Here is a 21022-nt window from a genome sequence, read left to right as displayed (position 1 = left end):
GCTTTTCTTATATTAAGTAAAGTTGATGATCTCATGGTGAAAGCCATTTATTCCCTTCCCATGACATATGTTTAACATCTTTTGTCCATTTTCTTGGTCTTTTTTTTCCTTATTGATTTGTAAAAGTTCTTTCTTACTGGGAAATCAGTCCTTTGTGATATGAGCTGCCTATATATCTTCTCTATTTGATTTTTATCTTTAGATGTTCCTTATGGTGGACTGTCTTGTGTAAAGTTTTACATTTTTTTGTGTAGGTGAATTTATTAACCTTTTCTTTCATGGGTTTGGATTTTGTGTCATTTAGACAAATTTCTGCATAGGAGGATATAAAAAATATCCTGTTATTTCTTCTGGTACTATTAGGTACCACTGCTGATATTTAAATCTTCTTCTGGTATTTATCTCGGTATCAAGGTGAGATATAAATCCAACCTAATTTTTTTTCCAAAGCCATTTACCTTGGAAAACATCATTTAAAAAAAAAATTCTTACATCTTTTAAAGTGAGATCTTGTAAGGATTTTCATTCTTATTCTATTTGTTATCTCTAGAGATTGTTACAGCGCTTAAAAAGCACATAAACATTTTAACTGAACAACCTCATCTGTAGGCATAATCGAGGAACTGGAGAAAAATAAAAGCAAATTGAAGTCTTAAGTCCACAAGCTCAAGAAAGCTTTGCTCATCATGTTCTTAGACAGAAATTAAATGGTGTTAGACACTTTCTAACAAAGTAAGGCATTTGGCACTGGGGACGTTGATGATTAGGACCACAGGAAGCCCTATGGGAAGAAGGTTGTGGCGTCAGTAAGGCAAGGGCTTCCGGACCTCAGTGTGTGCAAAAATCACGTGGTGAGCTGTTCAAATGCTTATCCGCAGGCCTCTCTCCAAGAGAGCCTACGTCATTAGGTTTGGGGTGAGGACAGAAATCTCTCTTAAATAAACACCCACAACCTGGATGCAGGTGGTGCCTGCAAGACCCGTGGAGAAATGACTGCACTGAGAGCTGCAAAGGGACCGAGCCGAGTCTCAGTGAGCCAGTGATGGGAGACTCTTGTTTAGCCTTCCAGCTTCATTTCCATCAACACTAAAAATGTTATAACATCATAACAAGTGCGCTGAAAGACTTTCCTTTCAGAGCTAAGAATTCTCTATACGGTAAAAGCAAAATGGTTTCTTAGAAGATTCTAAGGTCGGGTGACAGAAGGCAAGTGAGGGAGCCTTAGCTCATGATGAAAAATCAAAGGACATCTCCAAACACCAAAGTAGGTGTTTTCTGATTAAGGGAAAGGCAGTCAGAAACCAAAGAAAAAGATTGCTAAGAAAAGGAAAGGTGAGGGGTGTTCTTTTCAAAATCTACCAGTTCCTCTTAGTAGAACCAATTCGATAAACCCAACAAAAGAAATACTTTTACATATTTGAGGATCAGAAAGGTCACATATCACTCACAATTTTAGACATTTCTTATAAAATACAAGAATAAAAATAAGCCTATCATTGCCCAATCTTTCAATAACCACACATCAAACTTGAGGAAAAGGAATATTCAGGAATGGAAGAATTCTTTCATATACACTTTATTAGTGGAGCAGGCCACCATGTTACTCAGTTCCAGACAGTGCACATCACATCCCCCACGCACCGCACCTGGAGCTGGGCAGTGAGCAGGCCGTCTGGCCACACACAATGGCCTGCAGAGTGGAGCAGAGGTGAAAGATGGCAAATCTTAAATCTAGCTTTGAGTGTGGTATGCGATGCTAGGCATTTTCTTAATACCTTTATAATCAAACAATATTCAAATAAGCAAACATGGCTTGGGAGTTTAGGCACACACACCACCACGCCCAACTAATTAAAAAAAATTCTTTTTGTAGAGACAGGATCTTGTCATCTTGCCCAACCTGGTCTTAAACTCCTGGCCTCAAGCGATCCTCCCACCTCAGCCTCCCTTGAGCTCAGGAGTTTGAAGAGGATCCCTTGAGCTCAGAAGTTTGAGGATGCACTGAGCCATTATGGTGCCACTGCATTCCAGCCTGGGTAACAGAGCAAGATCCCATGTCTAACACACACATAGACACACATACGCCCCTAAATACAGATCATATAATGTGCATAACTATTATTTAATATCTAAATATTAACAAAAAGTGAAAACTGTCCAGCCAGGTGTGTATGTGGAGGTGGAAAAGCCATGATCCTTACCTGCAGGGGAGGGTGAGGCGGCCCTCCTTAGTGCTCATTGTGCCTCTGGGGGCAGCTACTGTCCCGCGGTCCTGCGCCCTGCCCTCCCCCAGTGCTCACCACACCCCCACCCTGGGCCGGGTCTTCTTGCTGCGCCCCCCATGCCTGGTCTCTCTGCAGCCCTGCTTGCCTGTGTGAGCCTCCACGATAGGAGCCGTGGAAAAGGAGAGAGCCCAGCACCTCAGGGCCGAGGGAAAAGAGAGCTTTGGGGACCAGGAGTAGAGGGTGGCAAAGAAGAGCAGGAAGAGTCAGCAATAGTAACAGAAAACATAAACATGGACAAATAAACATAATACAAAGTAGCTGTCCTCTCCTACATGATTGAAAAATTCCTGTTATGTTTTAGCCAGGGTAGGGGCCACAGGAGATAACCAATCTTGCTACTTTATAGATACACTTCTTTTTAACCAAAAATATTATCCCACTTATAATTTATTTCCCACTCTTATACATTTGAAATAATTGTCAGATTTTTCCAAAAACTCGAAATCTGTCATCAACAATAGAGGCACTTCAGAAAATACTACAAAGGACGTATATTCAGACTTTGAAAAACAAAAACCCCACAGGTTGCAATGGTGACTTGACAAGAGTCTCAAAACTGTTGTGAGTTCTTGGAAGGACTCAGCCTCTACAGGTATAAGCCTTAATTGGGACAACATTCAGGTCAATATGCAGATTCTTATATTTTTCCTCAAAAAGCCATATTTACTCACATATATGGCATATGCCATAAAGATAATTTGATTTCATAATTTTATTTTTATTTTCAGGAGAAAAATGAAAATGCCTCAAGTTTTAGACACCTCTGAACAAGCACTAACAGAGGCAATGACACAAGACTCTGCCAACCATAAAACACAGACAACTGCAGGCTGGACTGAGCGTGAGCAACACGACTGTAACAGTTTTCACCATCTAAAGACGGTGAAACACCCCCAGGTGTAGGAAAGGAAACACCCCGAAAATACATAAAGGTCAACTTGGGGACACCAAATAATGTTTCACAAAAATAGCAAGTCCTCAGAAAACATCTTAGAGAAGTAAACAGGAAGGGGAAAGTGTAGAAGGGAATAATGGGAAGGACAAGGAAGAAAAGGAGAGAGATGGCAGTATTCACAGACATCAGAGGGACAAAGGACACAGATAAAGGGAGGAGGTGGAGGACACGGAGGGACACACGTGAACGGAAGGAGGAAGCATCCCCCAGTTAATGTGGAACAGCCCACTGGGTCATTCTTTTCTCCAATCTCATGAGGTATTTCTTTATGATATTTTTGAAGACTCCCTTTCGACTTAGAGGCCACTACACAAAGTCCACTCTGAACCCACCTTTGCAGTTATCTGGAACTCCTCGTGCTCTTTCAGGAGCTCCTGGGTGTGCTGTATACTGGAGCCCGTGGAGGTGTGCGTGGAAAGGTAGAACTCGCCATTGTCATGGATCCATTCCAAAGCCTGGAATGGGAAGGAATGAATGGAGTCAGAGGGCTAAACATTCCTGAGAGGAGCCCAAAGCCCCGAGCACCTCATTTAAAGGTCAAATCACAAACCAAGGCTGGCAGCATCGAGAAGCATTCCCTCCCAGACAGACAAGTTTCTGAAATAAAACTGAAGTCTGATCACAATTACAAAATTTTTAAAAAGGACATTCTAGATGGTTATAATGGTATCGCTTATGTTGCAACAATAAAAAGTTTGAGTTTCTTAGTATTCCATGGTGTGTATGTGTCACATTTTCTTTATCCAGTCTATTGTTGATGGGCATTTGGGTTGGTTCCAAGTCTTTGCTATTGTGAATAGCGTTGCAATAAACATACGTGTGCATGAGTTTATAGTACAGTGATTTATAATTCTTTGGGTATATACCCAATAATAGGATTGCTAGGTCAAATGGTATTTCTGGTTCTAGATCCTTGAGGAACCGTCATACTGTCGTAATGAACTAATGTACACTCCCACAAAAAAAAAAAAAAAAATAGTTTGAGTTTCTTGTAACCGTGAACCTAAAGGCACAATAAAAGTACAATGAAAGAAACCACTACTATGAGCCTTTTTCAGGAAAGGACTAGAGTGGAGAGAGAGGGGAGGCAGCCGCCCTGGGGAGCGCCCTGGAGCAGAGGGGCAAGGGGACATGGCCAGGGCAGCAGTGGAAAGGACGGGACGGGACAGGACGGGGCTGAGAAACCCAGAGGTCTGCGCCTCCTGGACCTGGTGCAGGAACAAGGAGTGAAGGAGGAGGCGGGGCGCGGGGAAGAAGGAACTGAGAACACCACACCTAGTCGTTTCTAACAACAAGTAAGACAAGAGGGACACGGAGACAGGGAACCGAGAGTGCAGTTCTGCTTTTCATAAAGTCACTGTGGAGCGATGTCAAGGATGTAACTGGGATTTATGAATCCGGAGACCAGAAATGGAGGCCTGGGCTGGGAGACAGCACACAGAAAGAGACAGAAGAGGAAAGAGAGATGAGAACAAGCCACAAATGAGCACCAAGAAAGGCAATGACCAGAGTGGGAGATAGGAAGCAGAGCAGCGAGGCCTGGGGTGGGTGGCCAGCAGGTGGGAGGGGCCTGCACCAAGGCAAGATCAGCGAGAGCCCTGGAGGCCGGTCTGCGGAAGCACTGGGTATCCGCTGCATATTGTGACAGTGAACAGAAGCGGAACGGCCGGAAGGCAGACAGGGCACCACTTGCAACAGCACGCACTTCAGGATTTTATTTTCGGTGAATAAGCAGACTTTAGGAAAATGCAACAATACATTCCATTATCTTTCTCTGCCAACAGAATTATGTACAATTTTGCTTCTCTATAGCTGAGGGATTGTCTTTCAATGGAGAGATAACATAGTTATGTGAGAAAAGAACCTGAAACCATCTCTAATTAGAAATCCAACCGGGCCTCCAATGATCTTAAATATGGTTAAACTGTCTAATAAAATGTTAAGAGAGTGTAATTTACCAAACACGACTGCATGCCACCTAGCTGTTGGGAACATGCTGGCTACACCTGGGAGGAGAGAAGGGCCAAGGTGGGGCGCCAGATCCCTGGCCTAGGAACCCAGTTCATCCAACTCTGGGAACTGAGCCGTTCTGAGCACGGGCTGCGTCCTTGAGACTTACATTTTTCAAAATGGAACAAAAGCTGTTCCTTAAGCGTGAAACCTCTGCTAAGAAAGTTAATTTTTCTTCAGCTAAAAAGCATGTATCCAATGCCTGCTCTGGATCAGCTGCATATGAGGCTGCAAGCTGGATTCAGAAGATGGGTCCGTGTCATGGTCAGAATGTGGGTCAACACCAACTGTCATCACAGAATTGCCCTGGGTGACTTTAAGGCATCCAGACCAGGGTTGGGCCACACACAGACACTGGAGGAATCATCTTCTCCCCTGTGCTTCCCTCCAGACCCCCCAAATTCTGGATGAAAGTTTACGGATTCTTAAGCTATCGCTAAGGCAAAACAGAAGTGACAGGAATCTTAATATTTAAGATGAGGTCAGATTTTACAATAAAATGATCTTCTTCCATGACTGATGATACAGGCAGAAGCACTTCATCCCAAAATGACTTAAGAAGGGGATACTCCAAATGTACCCCCTTGATACATCAACACTTTCTGACTATACTAAATTATTAGAAATTCTGGGCCAGGTGTGGTGGCTCATGCCTGTAATCCCAGCACTTTGGGAGGCCAAGGCGGTCAGATCACCTGAGGTCAGGAGTTTGAGACTAGCCTGGCCAACATGGTGAAACCTCATCTCCACTAAAAATATAAAAATTACTCAGGCGTGGTGGTAGACGCCTGTAATCACAGCTACTTGGGAGGTTGAGGCAGGAGAATCGCTTGAACCTGGGAGATGGAGGTTGCAGTGAGCTGAGACCACGCCATTGCACTCCAGCCTAGGCAACAAGAGCAAAACTCTGTCTCAAAAAAAAACAGAAAAAGAAAAAAGGGAAGATATTCTGTCACATTTCCTACTTAATTTTAACTTGATTAATCAGAAAAATAAAAACTTTGTCTTGAAAATATAAATACATCAATATAAAAAAAATCCATGGTATTTACCTAAGTACAGAACCAAGATTCCCCAATAATTTTTAAATAATCCTCATCATTATTACTTGTACTTTGCTGTCTTAGAGATGAGGTAAAGACAGTAGGGGAAGGCACATTTGCTGAGGGTCAAAATCACTGAGTGACATGCTTTTACCAGGCTGTGGGGTTTTCTTTTTATAACAAACTTAACTAGAAGGCTATACTGTTTGTCATTAGAAAGTGGTTTTCAAGATGGCGGAAATGTCAAGCTCGGCCTCTCTGTGGAGACAGGTGTGAGCATGGGGGTGTGGGGGGAGGCTGGGCACCAGGTGTGCACTGACCTGCTTGGCACTCCTCTCAAAGACCACGTACTGCTGACACTGGTCTAGCCGTCTCTTCCTCATGGTCCAATAATGCAATACCCTGTTCTCCCGTTGGAAGAGCTCATTCAAGATATCTGAGAGGAAAAAGAAAATGATGTATGTTGGTGCTTGCAATAAATTAAAACACCCGCAAAATTCCATTCATTTTTATTTAGATTTTAATGCAAATGCCATGGCAAGACAGCACGATAAATAAAGAATCACTCTGCTTTCCTGTCTCAGTGAGCATGTCGACCAGACCTCTTCTCACTCTCACCTCCATCCGATCATCTTACGATAAAGAGACCACTGGAAATTTAAGGTCAGTCTATAATACCTCTGGCTGGATGGATTCGTGGGATATGTGTATTTTGTAATATGAATTCGACATAATGCACTATTTTATAATATACAATTCGACAATGCCTGAAAAAAAAATCAGCATTTTTTTCAAGACTATTAAAACCTTGTGTAGATGGAGTTTTATACAGATTAAAGGTTGTATCAAAATGGTGAAGTAATAATCAACAAGGGTGGATTAAAAAAAAAAAAGAAAAACCAGGCCAGGCATGGTGGCTCACACCTGTAATCCCAGTACTTTGGGAGGCTGAGGCAGGCGGGTGGATCACCTGAGGTCAGGAGTCTGAGACCAGAATGGCCAACAGAGCGAAACTCTGTCTCTACTAAAAATACAAAAATTAGCAGGGCGTGGTGGTGGGTGCCTGTAGTCCCAGCTACTTGGGAGGCTGAGGCAGGAGACTCGCTTCAACCTGGGAGGCAGAGGTTGCAGTGAGCCAAGATCACGTCATTGCACTCCAGCCTAGGCGACAGGGCAAGACTCTGTCTCAAAAAAAAAAGAAAAGAAAAAGAAACACAAAACCATAACCCCTTAGGAGAGGAAAGGACATGAAGTGGGGAAGCAGAGAAGCATGAAGTTATAAAGGCAAAAAAAAACAAAAAAAAAAAACCAAAAAAACCCTCATTATACAAACATTTAAAATGTCATAACCAAACAAGAACCACCAAAAACTGGTGCACAGACAAAAAATTTTGAAGAATTGGGAACATATGACACAGAATAGTCAACAGAAAAATGATGAACAATTCTTTAGAAGAATGAGCAAAGCCGACAAATGTGAAGTTCACAATTTAAAAAATACAGTCACTAAATATACAGGAACACATTTAACCTCAAAGGATGAGACCATCTTTCACTGCTTTTCTGGCAGACGGATAAGATCCAGTGTTGGAAAGAGTAAGGGAACAGGTAATCACGATCCTCTATTATGGAGGGAGAAAAACTGAGTATGATGACCCCGGGGAATGACACTGGAAAGGTGCATGCATACCTTTGAACTGGGAATCTATCTCTCAGATGAACAGTGCTCACACAAGTATTCAAAACTGTTTGTACAAAGATGTTGGAACACTGAAGCGCTGGTTAGAACAGTGGAAAATGGGCAGCAATGAATGACCCATTAATTGAGGGACAGGTCAAATTAACTTCAGAAATGCTATACTGGGTATTAAAAAGAACAGCAGATCTTTAAATTCTGACATAGAAAGATGACTAAGATACATTATTAAGTGAAAGATGCAAGTTGCAAGGTAATATAGTCCTATTTTTGTAACAAATTAAAGTGGGATGGGTGAGTGAAATATACATGTTTATATCACATATTTACATTTATATGCACAGAAAGGTTGCACAAAAGTCTTGACAGTGGTTACCAGTAGCTAAGGAATTAGGTAACTTATATACATTTGTACACTTTTTGAGTTTTTGACACTAAGTCTGTTTTGCTCTAGAAGTTTATGAAACAAACAAAAAACTTAAGAAAAAAATTCCCAAGACTGAAACTGCAAATCAAATAAAGGGCTCCTGGTAACTTTATTGTATTGGAAAACCATTAATATAGGAAGTTTTCCACAAACACTTACTGAGTTCCTAGCAGGCTGTACTTTGTGATAAGTAAGAACAGAAGAGCAGCATTTACATCCAGCCTAACAACAGACTCTCTCAATACTACCTCCAAAATGAACACCAGATTTATTGACTTTTCTCCATCTCTACCATTATCACCCTAAATACCACCATATTCTTATGGTGACAATATGGTGTCATCATTTTTGATAACAATAAAAAATGCCTTTAGACACTGCCAACTATCCCCCAGGGACCAGTGGTCATGCTGTTATTTTCACTCCACTGAAGAGGTAAACTAGTTTAGTGAGATAAATTAAAACTTTGAAATCTGAAGTCTGCTAAAAAATTAAGCTATCACTTACATGAAAATATTGCACATGAAAATGAATACGAGCTAACGCATTTTTTCTAGTCTCTCATTTCCACAGTCTCTGCCTCAGCCAGTACTGATTTTGGGCAAGTGAGCAGCCAACAGTGCCAAGTGCCCTCTTGGATATGGGGCTTCCTCAAGCTCCTGGGGGTCCTCTGACCACGTGGTCTGAGACTCTTCCTTGCCTGTGCCCTGGGGTTATACTGTCTCTTCTGCCACCATTACTCTTACAGGAACTTAGTGCACTGATTCGAGCATAAATAAACCTTTCACCCCCAAGTAGGCTCTGAGGGAAACAGAACACTTCTGTTTTAATTCTTCACAGCATCCAACATTAGGATATACAACAGCAAAGGCATAATGAAGATCTAATGAGGGAATAAACGAAACACAGTCTCCCTCTCACACACAAACGTGTGTCAAACTAGCGCAACCTAGAAAGGACCACAAGATCTTCAATCAGAAAGAATAGGACACAACCAACAAATAAAAGCAATATTGAGAGATGGGTGAACTTATTTCTACAGGAAATAAGCCAAGTAAACCAATTATCAATGCAAATAACTTGCTGGCCCAGAAGACTTATTCATGCAGAAAAATGGTTGCTTTTGTGAGCTGCACATTTTTCCAGAAGAAAAAGCCCATCAATAAATATGTTTTACTGATAGAACTTAGAGAATTATAGTGGTGTAACAAAATTATTTTGTGACAACTAATAGATGAATCAGATAAGCAGACAGTAGAATGTAACGTAGAAAGTTTTTGCCAATCATATTGTTTTGAAAAGTGTGAGATGAATCATTTGCTAACTGATTATCACAATTTTTTTCCTATAAAACCAAACTCAGGCTGTGCAGCCCTGGTCAAAGTTACTTGCTTTGTGCCTTAGTTTCTTTATCCATTTTCCTTCCACATCAATCCTATTACAATTCAGTATACGCTTTCCCAGACTTTTTTCTAAACACTTACATATATGCACACACACACACACAAACATGGTTTTATAGGTTTTTATATTCAAATGATATAACCTATAGATTATTATTTTTCAATTTGTTTTTATTAACTATGCCTTAGATATACAAAATTAATAATACTTTATAGTGATAAAATTGGGATTATTTTCTCTACTTGAGCTTTTAAAAATACTTTGCCTATAGATAACTCTGGTATTCCCCTTCCCCCTATTTACTTTTCACTTACTTTAACAAAATAGCCAATGGCAGTAAACATCATCTTGAATTTGCATTTTCTCCCTGTTTATATTCTTCAACTTATTCAATAAATTATCAACCTATTCAATATAATATCAGCCTATAAATGTTTAATCTTTTTATTATTAAACTAAGATCATTAGTAAGAACTTCATTAACATGAAACGGACATTTAAAATGAAACTGAAGTTGAGAGTTCAGAACACACCGTGCAGGCTCCTTTTGTCTCTTGCCAGGCATGCAGTGGGCCACCCCTGGAGATTCTCAGCTCTACTCACTTTTCACTTGCTGTTCAGGAGCTTTGATGTGCGTCACCATTCCTGGCATGTTCACACTGTTCCTATGCAGGTATTTCAGGAAGACATCTGCATTCCTCCGAGCAAGGGTGCAAGCCTAAAAAACAACGGAGAGCAACGTGTTGCTAATTTGACTTCTACAAATGTGTATTTGGAGTACACATCACTGGACTCTAACATATGTCTTTACCTAAAACATTTATCTGGACACCTTCTGGTTTAGAAAATGCATAGGAAAAAACCTAATTCAATTAAAAAAAAATCTCTCTCTCCTGAAGCCCTCGCTCTGATGACACCTGCTGCTACATTCTGCCCTATAGAGAGGCCCATGGGGCAGGAAACAGAGGGCAGCCCCTGGCTTACGGTCATGGAGGAAGGGAAGCCCTGTCTCTGTCCAGTCTAGAGAGGTTTGCACACCTGGCCTGCCCCTGGATCACGGCCTAAGGAGCGAGTTTGAGCTGCAGAACTCAGCTGGGCTGTGCCTGGATTTCTATATAGGGTAGACAGTAAACACTTTCAGTTTTGGGGGGGTCATACAGTCTCTTTCTCCGTCACAACTCAAACAAACAACAGATGAAAGCAGCCACAGGTGACAGGTAAACTGTATCAATGTGGCCCAACTTAGCCCTCAGTTCAGAGTTTGCCAATCCTGGTTGAAACTTTGTTACGTGATGTTATTGTGGTAACTGACAATATGTGTTTATGTTTATGCAGCAGGATAAACCAAACCAGTTTCATTCATATATTTTAAAATAAGGGTTTTAGATAAAAGAATACAAATATAAAATCAAAGAAGGTAAGGAAAAAACCTTTAATTGTATGTGAATTGGAAACATCTTGTGCATTTCCTGTCTGGGGTTTGGAATTAATCTTTTCTTCAAGGAGCTCTATCTCCTTCTAGTGTTAAATGGTATTTAGAGCCCACAGTCTAGTCATTCGGGATGATCAGGGCTTTGGGGTTGGTCACTGTTTCCAGACTTTTTCAGGAGATGGAGCGAGGCTATCTTTTTTTCAATTAAGAGAAAAACACATCATGAGTCTCCACTGATCCGTGTGAAATTTCAAGTTGTCTGATATGGCCTGGCTCTGTGTTCCCACCCAAATGTCATCTTGAATTGTAATCCGAATTGTAATCTCCACATGTCAGGGGGAGAAACCTCGTGGGAGGTGACTGAATCATGGGGGTGGTCCCCATGCTGTTCTCGTGCAGCGAGTGAGCTCTCACAAGATGTGGTGGTTTTGTGAGGGGCTTTTCCCTGCTTCACCCTGTACTTCTCTCATTCTTCTCCTTCCCACGCCACGTGAAGAAGGACGTGTTTGCTTCCCCTTCTGCAGTGACTGTAAGTTTTCTGAGGCCTCCCCTGTCCTATGGAATTGTGCGTCAACTAAACCTCTTTCTTTTATAAATTACCCATTCTCAGGTATGTCTTCATAGCAGCATGAGAATGGACCAATACACTGTCAAACCAAACAACAAGGAAGATGCTGAAGACTACGAGGGTGATGGCTAAGGATAGCTAAGCAACCTGCCTTGAAAGGGCTCCTATGGATAGGATGAGCTGCGTGTTAAAAGATAAATGACAGTGACTGCTTTGAAACACACCAAATATATTTAAATCCATGATGATACTAAAAAAAAGTCATATGTAGAAGTTGCTATGGCAACAATTCATTATCCTGAAAATGGCAAATAAAAAGGATCAAGAAAGTATTTACTCTGCCTTTTCTGGACAAATTCTATTTTAGAATAACCAAATAGCTGAGAGGGAATAATTCTAGCTAACAGAGGCCAAAGGAAATGATAGAATTAGAGTATCACCATTTTGCAATTTCTAAAAAACAGTTATTACCACTGGGTACTTAACCCCATTAGCTGAAAGGCTGATGGGAAGTACAGAGGGATGAACTGCACTCACCATACTTGAACCACTGATCAATCTTCTTACCAATCACAGAGACAAAAGAGAGAACTAGACATTATATGTTTCCTGAGTAACCCCACAGGAAGTACAAGCACCACTGGAAAGGTTTTCCAAGCTCGCTTGCACACTCTCTCTCTCTCACAGCCCTGCCTCTCTTTCTTCCCCCCGCAACTTTCAAACCAGCTCTGATCAAGGCTAACAACCTAACAAAAATCTAGAAATTGTGGATGGTGCTAAATGACCCCACAGGATGTAATTACCAATCTGGAATGGGGGAAATGTCTCAATGTGAGGAACCTATTTCTTCAATTAATTAAATAGTAATGAAAGGAGGGAGTATTGTTTAGATTAAAAGTGATTCAAAAGACATACCCAACCAAATCAATTATGTGGATCCTGTTTGAATCTTAATTAAAACATGTATAAAAAGACATTTATAGGCCAGGTGTGGGGGCTCACGTCTGTAATCCCAATACTTTGGGAGGCCAAGGTGGGAGAATCACTTGAGCCCAGGAGTTTGAGACCAGCCTGGGCAACATAAGGAGACCCCATTACTACAAAAAAACACAAAAATTAGCCAGGTGTGGTGGCAAGTGCCTGTAGTCCTAGCTCCTAGGGGGGCCGAGGTGGGATGACCACTTAAGCCCAGGAGTCTAAAGCTGCAGTGAATTATGATCACACCAGTGCACTCCAGCTTGGGTGACAAGGCAAGACCGTGTCTCAAAAAAAAAAAAAAAAAAAAAGACATTTACAGAACAATCAAAAAAATTTTTTAAAATGCTGGATTTCAGATAATATTAAAGAATCACTATTAACTTTAAAGATACGATAATGGTATTTTATTTGTATTTCTGAAAGGGAGAATTTAATGTTTAAATTCACAAATAAAATGATATATCTAGAATTTTAAATAATCCACTGAAGGTGAATATATGCCCATATATTGATAATCAGTAAAGCTGGGTGAGGAGTAAAATAGGAGGAGAATCCATTCTCTCTCCTTTTGTACATATCTTCAAATTCCCATAATAAAAAGGTACTTAAATATCCTATACACAAACACCACAAAATTCTAGTTGAACAAAGGGATCCAAAAAGGCTTGTGATCACAGGTGCGCCTTGATTTACCCTGATAAACCCATTGTAAGTTAAAAAAATCACAGGTCAAAAATGAGTTTATTGCATCTAATCTACTCAACATCACAGTTTAACTTAGCCTAGTTACCTTAAATGTGCTCGGTTTAAGCCTACAGTTACCTTGGCCTGCAGTTGGACAAAATCATCTAAAACAAAACCTATTTTATAATCGCATGTTGACTATCCCATGTAATTTATTGAACACTGCACTGAAAGTGAAAATCAACGGTTGTATAGCATTTGACGTACAGGTTCTACTGAATGCACGGCGCACTGGCACCAACAAGTCCAAAAATCACGTCAAACCATCGTAACTTGAGGACCGCCTGTATTTTTGTTTTGTAATTTTACCTAAATAGCTATCTTAATTATATGAACTAAGTGGCATTCATTTTTCTTTCATACTAAACAGATCCTGGACAAAGAGGGGAAAATTCTAATGATTCCACCTCGAAATCCTAACAGTGGTCAGCATTTGGTAAACTTAAGCAGTAGGGCATTTTGGGGGCAGGGGCTTTAAAAAGGTGTTGACATAGTTATAATGAATGACCGTGGAAACTGTGATGGTTTTTTCACCCCTGGAGCTTGCTTAAAAAGAAAATCACTATGGTGGGAGCACAAAGTAAGTTACCAGATATAATTTCCAAAGAGTTACAATGTATCCTCCCAGACTAAACAATAACTGTGTCAGATGATGGACTTCAGAGAAAAACACAAAAAGTGTTAAGTATAAAAGGAAAGTGGTCAGAGAGGTGAGAACTCTGAAGCAACGAGAAGGTCAGGAGGAAAAGTGACCACCACCCCTACTTTTAATGGGTCTGGGTGGTGATAACAAGCAGAGCCTCAGAAATTCTGTAAGAGCCCAAGAATGCAACATAGAACATTCAGCACCAAATGTTGCTAAATGTTTCAACTACTTTGAAAAATTTAACTGTTCCAAAGCACATCTGTGACTATATATGACTAAATGTGACATATATAAAAATATGACAGAGCACTGTAGTCCCAGCTACTAGAGAGGCTGAAGAGGGAGGACTGCTTAAGCCCAGGAAGTTCAAGGCTTCAGAGAGCTGTGATTGCACCACTGCACTCCAGCCTGGGTGACAGAGTGAGACCCTTTTTCTGAATTTTAAAAAAAAAGAAAGAAAGAAAAAGCAGTCTTGAAAAATTCCTCATTTAAAGCTTCTCTGAGAGAAAACTCCCAGCCTGGTCTGCATGTGACACATTTCTCGTCGGAAGCATTTCCTGAGTAGGTATCAGCGACTGCCACCACAAGCCATGTGGCGCTCACACCGCGTCTACTCCATGCCGTGCGTACACCTCTTCTGAGATGCAATCTTCATTCCCTATGAAGGGAATGAGGAGGCTGAGTTTCCAAAGGAAGATTATTTTAAGTTATAGGTATTGTTTTTCACCAAATCAATCAACCAATCAATCACTCTGTCTCCAGAATCACTTGGTATTGTGACTTCCAACCAATCCTTATTCATACAGATTTCTAGCTATTTCCCTGTGAAAACCAGAAAGACAGGGCAATCACACATGAAAAAGATTTTAAGGTTTTCTTTCTTCAGCTGACTTCTCACTGACGCGACACTGCCCCTGTTACATTCCACAACAGGCAAGAGGTGTGGGATGGGGCAGGCTCCCTTGGGAAGTGATGACTGTGCCACGCGCGCCTGGCAGGCAGGAAGCCTCTGATGGGTGCACCGTTCCGCAGCACTGCCCCTACCTTCAGGAATGCCTCCTTCTGCTCCAGGTGCTTGCTGATCATGGGCGTCACGTGGTCTGTCTCAGAGTTTGGGCCCAGCTTATCCGCCCCGCCACACCAGTCTTCTTCTCTCTTGTATTCCTGTTCTAGGCTCTCAAGGACGCTGCAGACCTGTGAGCAGGAAAAGTTTGAGGCTCAGACTTGGCATCTGCCATTGCTGACTGGTATCCCTGGAAAGCCCTTTCAGTCGGGCTCTGGGGATGAAGGTGCTGTCAGGAGGATCAAGACCATAAGAAGAAGCCAAGAGCTCTACCTAGCTGGAGAACAACTACAGGGTCAAAAGCAGGCAGATCTTTCAGAGCAAGAACAAAACCAAAGCAAATATCCTGTCTCTCTCTAATGTGCTTCAGGTCCTATGTTTAAATGACAAGAAGAGAGGTGTCTTCTCAGCTACTTTCTAGCTTATTACTCTTTGACAACTAAGGTGCGCAGGAATAACTTTAACTCCAGAATGCCTTTTCCCTGCTTGACTTGCAACTGCTTGGTTCAGTAATGATGAACATGTTAACAATGATTGAGTTGTCCAATAAATTAAGCTCAAAATAAAGTATCAGTGGAGAGTTGAAGGAAGGGAACCTCTCCCCTGACCTGCTCTGAGGTTTTGTAGAAAGCGACAGAGGCGTTGACGAGCTTGAGGCGATCTTCCATCTTGAGCATGAGCTGCTGCCAGTGAGACGCCACCTTCTCGGCGCAGTCCCGGATCATGTCCATGTCATAGTGGTTGGCCTGTAGCATGGCTTCTGCCTTCTGCTGCACCTGCAGGGCGCTCTGATGGGTCTTCTAGAGACAGAGAAGAAAAGGGAAGGCTTATTTGTCAGTGTCCCCACTGACTAGAAAGGAACCAGGATGGCTACAGTTACTCTGTTCTTCATAATTTTGTGGAAATACCTTCAGTTAATACTCACTAGGCCGCTTCTAAAAGCACAGCAGACAGTTTAGCAAAAAAGGTTTTATGCCCACAAACAACTAGGTCTATGTTTAAATTAGCTAATGAAGGATGAAATTCATCAGGACCTCCCAGAATGGGTCTCAGTTGTAGGGTTCTCAGTCTGAGAAATAGCAGGAAAGACCCTTAACAGCCAAAGAAGCAGTTGAAATGTTCCAAATTTATTATTCCTATTGATCCTTCTCATAATAGCTGCTGGAAGCAAATGAACAAGTAGAGAAAAGGTGGCCAGAGTGAATGCTTTTTATTTTTACTTGCAACTTAAACTCTGGACTCCAGTGAAAAGTTTTCAAGAACTATTGATTTTAAAAAGGAAAGAAAAAACAAAAGGCTAAGAATTAAACAACTGTGTTCTCTGGAGGTCCATGCCATCTGATAAATCTATGCAAATGGCATGGCAAATGCAGTAAGATTTTGCTCATCTGTCTTCACTAGAAGAGCCAGGATGGGCTGAGAGGTCAGCTTCTCTCCAGTGAGGCCGTAGAGCCAAGGGAGGGGCTGGTCAGGGAGAGCAAAGGTCTCTAAGGACACAGATTTTTTTTAAACAGTAGCAAAACCTCTCATTTCACCTGAAAAAGTACAAATGATCCCATAAAACACTACATACAATATATTCTAACCCTTTACCCAGACACAGTGATTTATTACTTGCAATTTAATTACTAGAAATCCCTTGGCACAGTATACAGATGCCCAGAGTCTGCACCTCAGGAAGAGGTGTTAATGCCTGTCCAATGGCACCAAGCAGTTGACAATAAATTAATCCAGGGAATAAATTAGTGGCAACTTCTATAGCTTTCTTCTCTGGCTGACAACATGTATGCGAGCAGAGCAGGAGATAACATTTCTGTAATTAAATGTTCTTTTTCCTTTGACATTACCTCGCCACTACCAATCAGAACCATTACCCATGTGCCCTACCCATACCAAAAAAATAAAAATAATTAGTCCACATGCTGACAGTGAATTGGATCAGGCCTGGAATTGGCCTGAGTCATTTTGCGACAGTTCTGGCATGGCAGTGACCCTTGTCAAGGTGAACGAGGCTGCTTTTCAGCAGGAATCTGAGGAGTTTTGCTGTGGGCATCGTTTACTGACTGATAGTGAATTCATGATATACACCTGGTCTTGCTGAGCTCTCTGCTTGGTTGAGGTTGGTAACATAGCAGAAATATGCTTATAAGACCAGCAAGATTAGAAAACCTCAGCTGAGACTGCAATGTGGGCTCTATGGTTCTGAGCTGTTCCAGATCAGAGAAAGTCCATCTTGCCAGGGCTCCTATAATAGGAGAACAGGAACCCCCTAGCCTCCGAGACCTTTGGGATCCTTGCAGTGAGGCTGCCTGGCTGGGATGCAGATCCTCATCTCACCGTGGCACCACACTGTCTCCCTCTCTTGCAATCAACTGCAGACTTAGAAGCATTGTCAATTTGGGTCCTCTGAGTCGTCTTTACCAAGCCAGCCCCGTGTGGTTCCCATGGTCAGTGCCATGTTGGGGGATTCAGGATATTTGTCCTAAGGAATGAAAGAGCCAACACACAGACAGGCCTAGCGCCCTTACCTCAATGGCATGCTGGAACTGCTCGTGCTCTCGTTGGAGCTGCTCTGCCTCTTGTAACGAGCTGGCTGTGATAAGTCCGGCATTTAACATGGACTCTCCGTTGCGGATCCAACCCAGCACCTGAAACATTACACAGGATAACTCCAAGCCGGGGACTTTCCAGAGAATCCTGTGGACCACCAGGGGTGAGATACGAGCATGCAAGATAGTCCAGTTGCTCCTGGAAGGTACAAGGCACTGATGCCTTCATCATCCTAAAATCCTGGCAACAGTCTGATGTTCTTCCATGGTACCTGACTGCAAGTGCTGCATCTTTTTAATTAGTTCTGCTATTTTTAGTAGCAAATGGGAAATGAAAAGGTGGAGGGTCCAGTGGATTGTTGATAATTAGTCCACGAGTCAAAACAGATTATGGGCCACATTTTAGAAAACCTACTGACACCAAGAATTCCCTGATAATCAAGAAAAGCATTTTTCATTCCCTTCTAGTATTTTTAGGACTGAAAAATTGGCAAATGCTTGAAAAAGGGGAACTAATTTATTTCACGAACTCATTTTCCAATTTAACTGCAGTGTTGAATGGCATAATAACCAAGGTATGAATAACACTGTGCTGTAATGATCAGGTTCAAACCATGAGCTTCTCAACCGCACACACACTCAGAGGAAGTAAATTCTGACAGTGGAAACCACAGATTGTGGGAGGTCTTCTGGATAGTTAGGTATGGCAGAGACCTCAAGTAACCTATATCATACCTATTGCCCTCTCGTTTACTTAGCACAGAAGTACTTTTATTGTCTAAGCCCTCTCCCAAAGTTGGGGCTTTACTTAGAAAAACTCCAACTAAGTAAAACCCCAACTTTGAGAGAGGGCTTAAACAATAAAACCACTTCTGTGGCTGGGGTTTTCTAAGTAAAACCCCAACTTTGGAAGAGGGCTTAAACAATAAAACCACTTCTCAGCTCCTATTACAGCTTGGCTACAGTAATGTACAAGTCTAGCCAATGAAAGCAAAGCAGGAGTCTCTGGGGAAGTTTGTGAAAATATTTCTTTTCTGATAGAGGGGCTGCCTCTTTCTCATTATGCGTTCCCCTTCCGGATAATTTGGGATATGGAGGTGATGGCTGGAGCTACAACAGCCACTTGGCAACCAGAAGGGAAAGGCCAGCCATCACCAAGATCTCAGCCTAATGTACCATGCGACCACTGAATGCAGACAAGCAATCTTCTATATCCTGACTTGTCACATGGGGAAAACACCTTTTCAAAGTCACTATTTTTTAGTCTCTGTTACAGGCAAAGGTGAATCCTAAGGGATACATTTATTTATTCCGTTATTTCTTAAATAAATTGTATTGTGTTTTGGCAAGAAGGAGCACTTTGTTAGCAGGTCACAACACTGATTTATATGTAAAAATACCCACACTACAGATGGCATGTGGGAGACTGAAAGGTGCTCTTTTCAACAGTTCTGACTGAAGAGGCTACCTGCTCTGATGTGAGTGCCACCTACTTCTGCACCACCTCCTGCTCATGCTCCAGAGGCATCTTAAGTCCCCTCCAACAAAACTTATTTTCTGTTTGCTTTCTCTGCATCTTTCAGGGCACCATAAGCTTTTCTCTCCCTCCATCAGGCCAGTTAATAAAATGTCATATCCATGCATAGAAGCCCACTGGCACTGAGCCAAAAGCAATCCCTTCCCCATGTCCCATTTTCACTTTGTCATGCCATCAGGGTGTAGTATTACGGTAACCTGATAACACAAGAAATGCCCCAGGCATCTGGAGTCTGAGAAGCAATCCAGATCCTAGCAGTACTGGGCAGAAAAAGTCATATAAGAAGCAATATGCTCAGGGTTTCAAGCAAGAGACAGACTATCAATACCGAAAGAAGCCAAGGGCTGTTACCTTCAAGTGCTGCCCGTGCTGGGTGAACAGCCAGCCAGCTGTCCTGGCCACTGGCTCCCTTTTCACACATTAGGGATGGCTGTAATGGAGGGTGTGTGTATGTGCGCATTATCTTACATGTCAGGACAGCTGTGTTCTGAGCAGGCACAATGCTCCCCAATGCTACAGGTCAGAATTTCCAGGAAGTCAATGAGGTATCAAGCGTCTGCAGCGCAGCCTCCCCAAGCATCTAGTTGTTTGCTCACCTGTTTCACTTCTGCCTGCAGGTGGCGCAGCTGCACGCACTGCTCCAGGTGTTTCCGATGCTGCTCTGCGGCTAAATCCAATTCCTGCTGTTTTTCATGAAGAAACTCCAGCAGGTCCTGGACCCGAGTTGCCATATCTACATCTCTATCGCAAAGCAGCTCCACGCCTGTGGACATTAAAGGGAGACCCTAGAATTCAGCTAGCCCTTCAACCTTCTGTTCTCAAAGGGCAGATGGCACAAAATCTGCTTTTGTGAATGATCTGCCCAGCTGGGGGCCAAGCCATTATGCTGAAGGGCAAGTTCAAGGAGGGCAATGTGTGTCAAAGGATGTATAGGCAATCAATCCACATCCACATCCCATCCGTTTCTACTCCTACACTGATAACTGGGAAAGTGTAGCATTCTTTACAAATGAGCGAATTTCAGAGTTTTTTTGTTGTTATCCTCATTACATGCAGTTTCCTCTTTAGTAAGCATTTAATTTGTGTAAAATGAATAATGCACTATGCAGGTTGTTGCTAAGTTTCTAATACATTTCTGAACCTATAGTGACATCTGCTGGTAAATAATAAACTAAAAAAATAAAGAATGTGAAAATGTTTTCCTGGGATTTATAGTTCATTTACAGAGATACAACATATTACTGTGTAAAATTAAAGTTCATGATACTTAAAATAGTATGTGAGAATATCATTTAACCACGTTAAATGTGACTGTATTACATAAAAATGCAAAACATTCTTTTAAAGAACAGGTATCTATAATACCTATATCATAGGAACTAACAAAATTTGCAGTCATCCCACTGAAATAAGCTGACTTGCCATGACGACATGAAGAAATCACAACGGACACAGATGGAGTGAGCCCTCTTACCAGAGGCCTGGACCTCATTGACATACTGCAGAAGATCTTGCCCTTGGTGGATGACATCGAAAGTCAAGTTGTTCATGGTCAAGGCTTTGTCTGCATGGTGCTGGAGGCGCTGCTCTGCGATCGTGAGATCTTCTGTGTCGAAGTCATTCATCTGCTGAGAAAGCTCATCATTCCAAGACTCGAGGTCTGAGATAATCTGAAAGAAGAAGGT

At 41.9% G+C, this 21022-nt stretch overlaps 1 protein-coding gene across 5 annotated transcripts in view; it reads right to left on the bottom strand.

Moving 5' to 3' along the window:
* Nucleotides 1-21022, bottom strand: part of TRIO (trio Rho guanine nucleotide exchange factor) — a 362171-nt gene that overhangs the window by 123019 nt on the left and 218130 nt on the right. For all 5 annotated transcript variants that reach the window (XR_009210507.1, XM_032135420.2, XM_032135421.2 and 2 more), the window contains exons 14-21: nucleotides 20812-21007; nucleotides 19934-20100; nucleotides 17780-17899; nucleotides 15860-16051; nucleotides 15233-15382; nucleotides 10424-10538; nucleotides 6614-6729; nucleotides 3573-3695 (exon numbers count right to left, since the gene is read on the bottom strand). Coding sequence is in view for 4 of the 5 variants with exons in the window: in XM_032135420.2 (XP_031991311.1) it covers nucleotides 3573-3695; nucleotides 6614-6729; nucleotides 10424-10538; nucleotides 15233-15382; nucleotides 15860-16051; nucleotides 17780-17899; nucleotides 19934-20100; nucleotides 20812-21007 (1179 nt within the window). In the remaining variant the exon portion in view is untranslated. The remainder of the gene's footprint in view (nucleotides 1-3572; nucleotides 3696-6613; nucleotides 6730-10423; nucleotides 10539-15232; nucleotides 15383-15859; nucleotides 16052-17779; nucleotides 17900-19933; nucleotides 20101-20811; nucleotides 21008-21022) is intronic.

Source organism: Hylobates moloch, unplaced genomic scaffold (assembly GCF_009828535.3).
Source record: "Hylobates moloch isolate HMO894 unplaced genomic scaffold, HMol_V3 SCAFFOLD_17, whole genome shotgun sequence".
Lineage (NCBI taxonomy): Eukaryota > Metazoa > Chordata > Mammalia > Primates > Hylobatidae > Hylobates > Hylobates moloch.
This window is presented reverse-complemented; position numbering and strand designations above follow the sequence as displayed.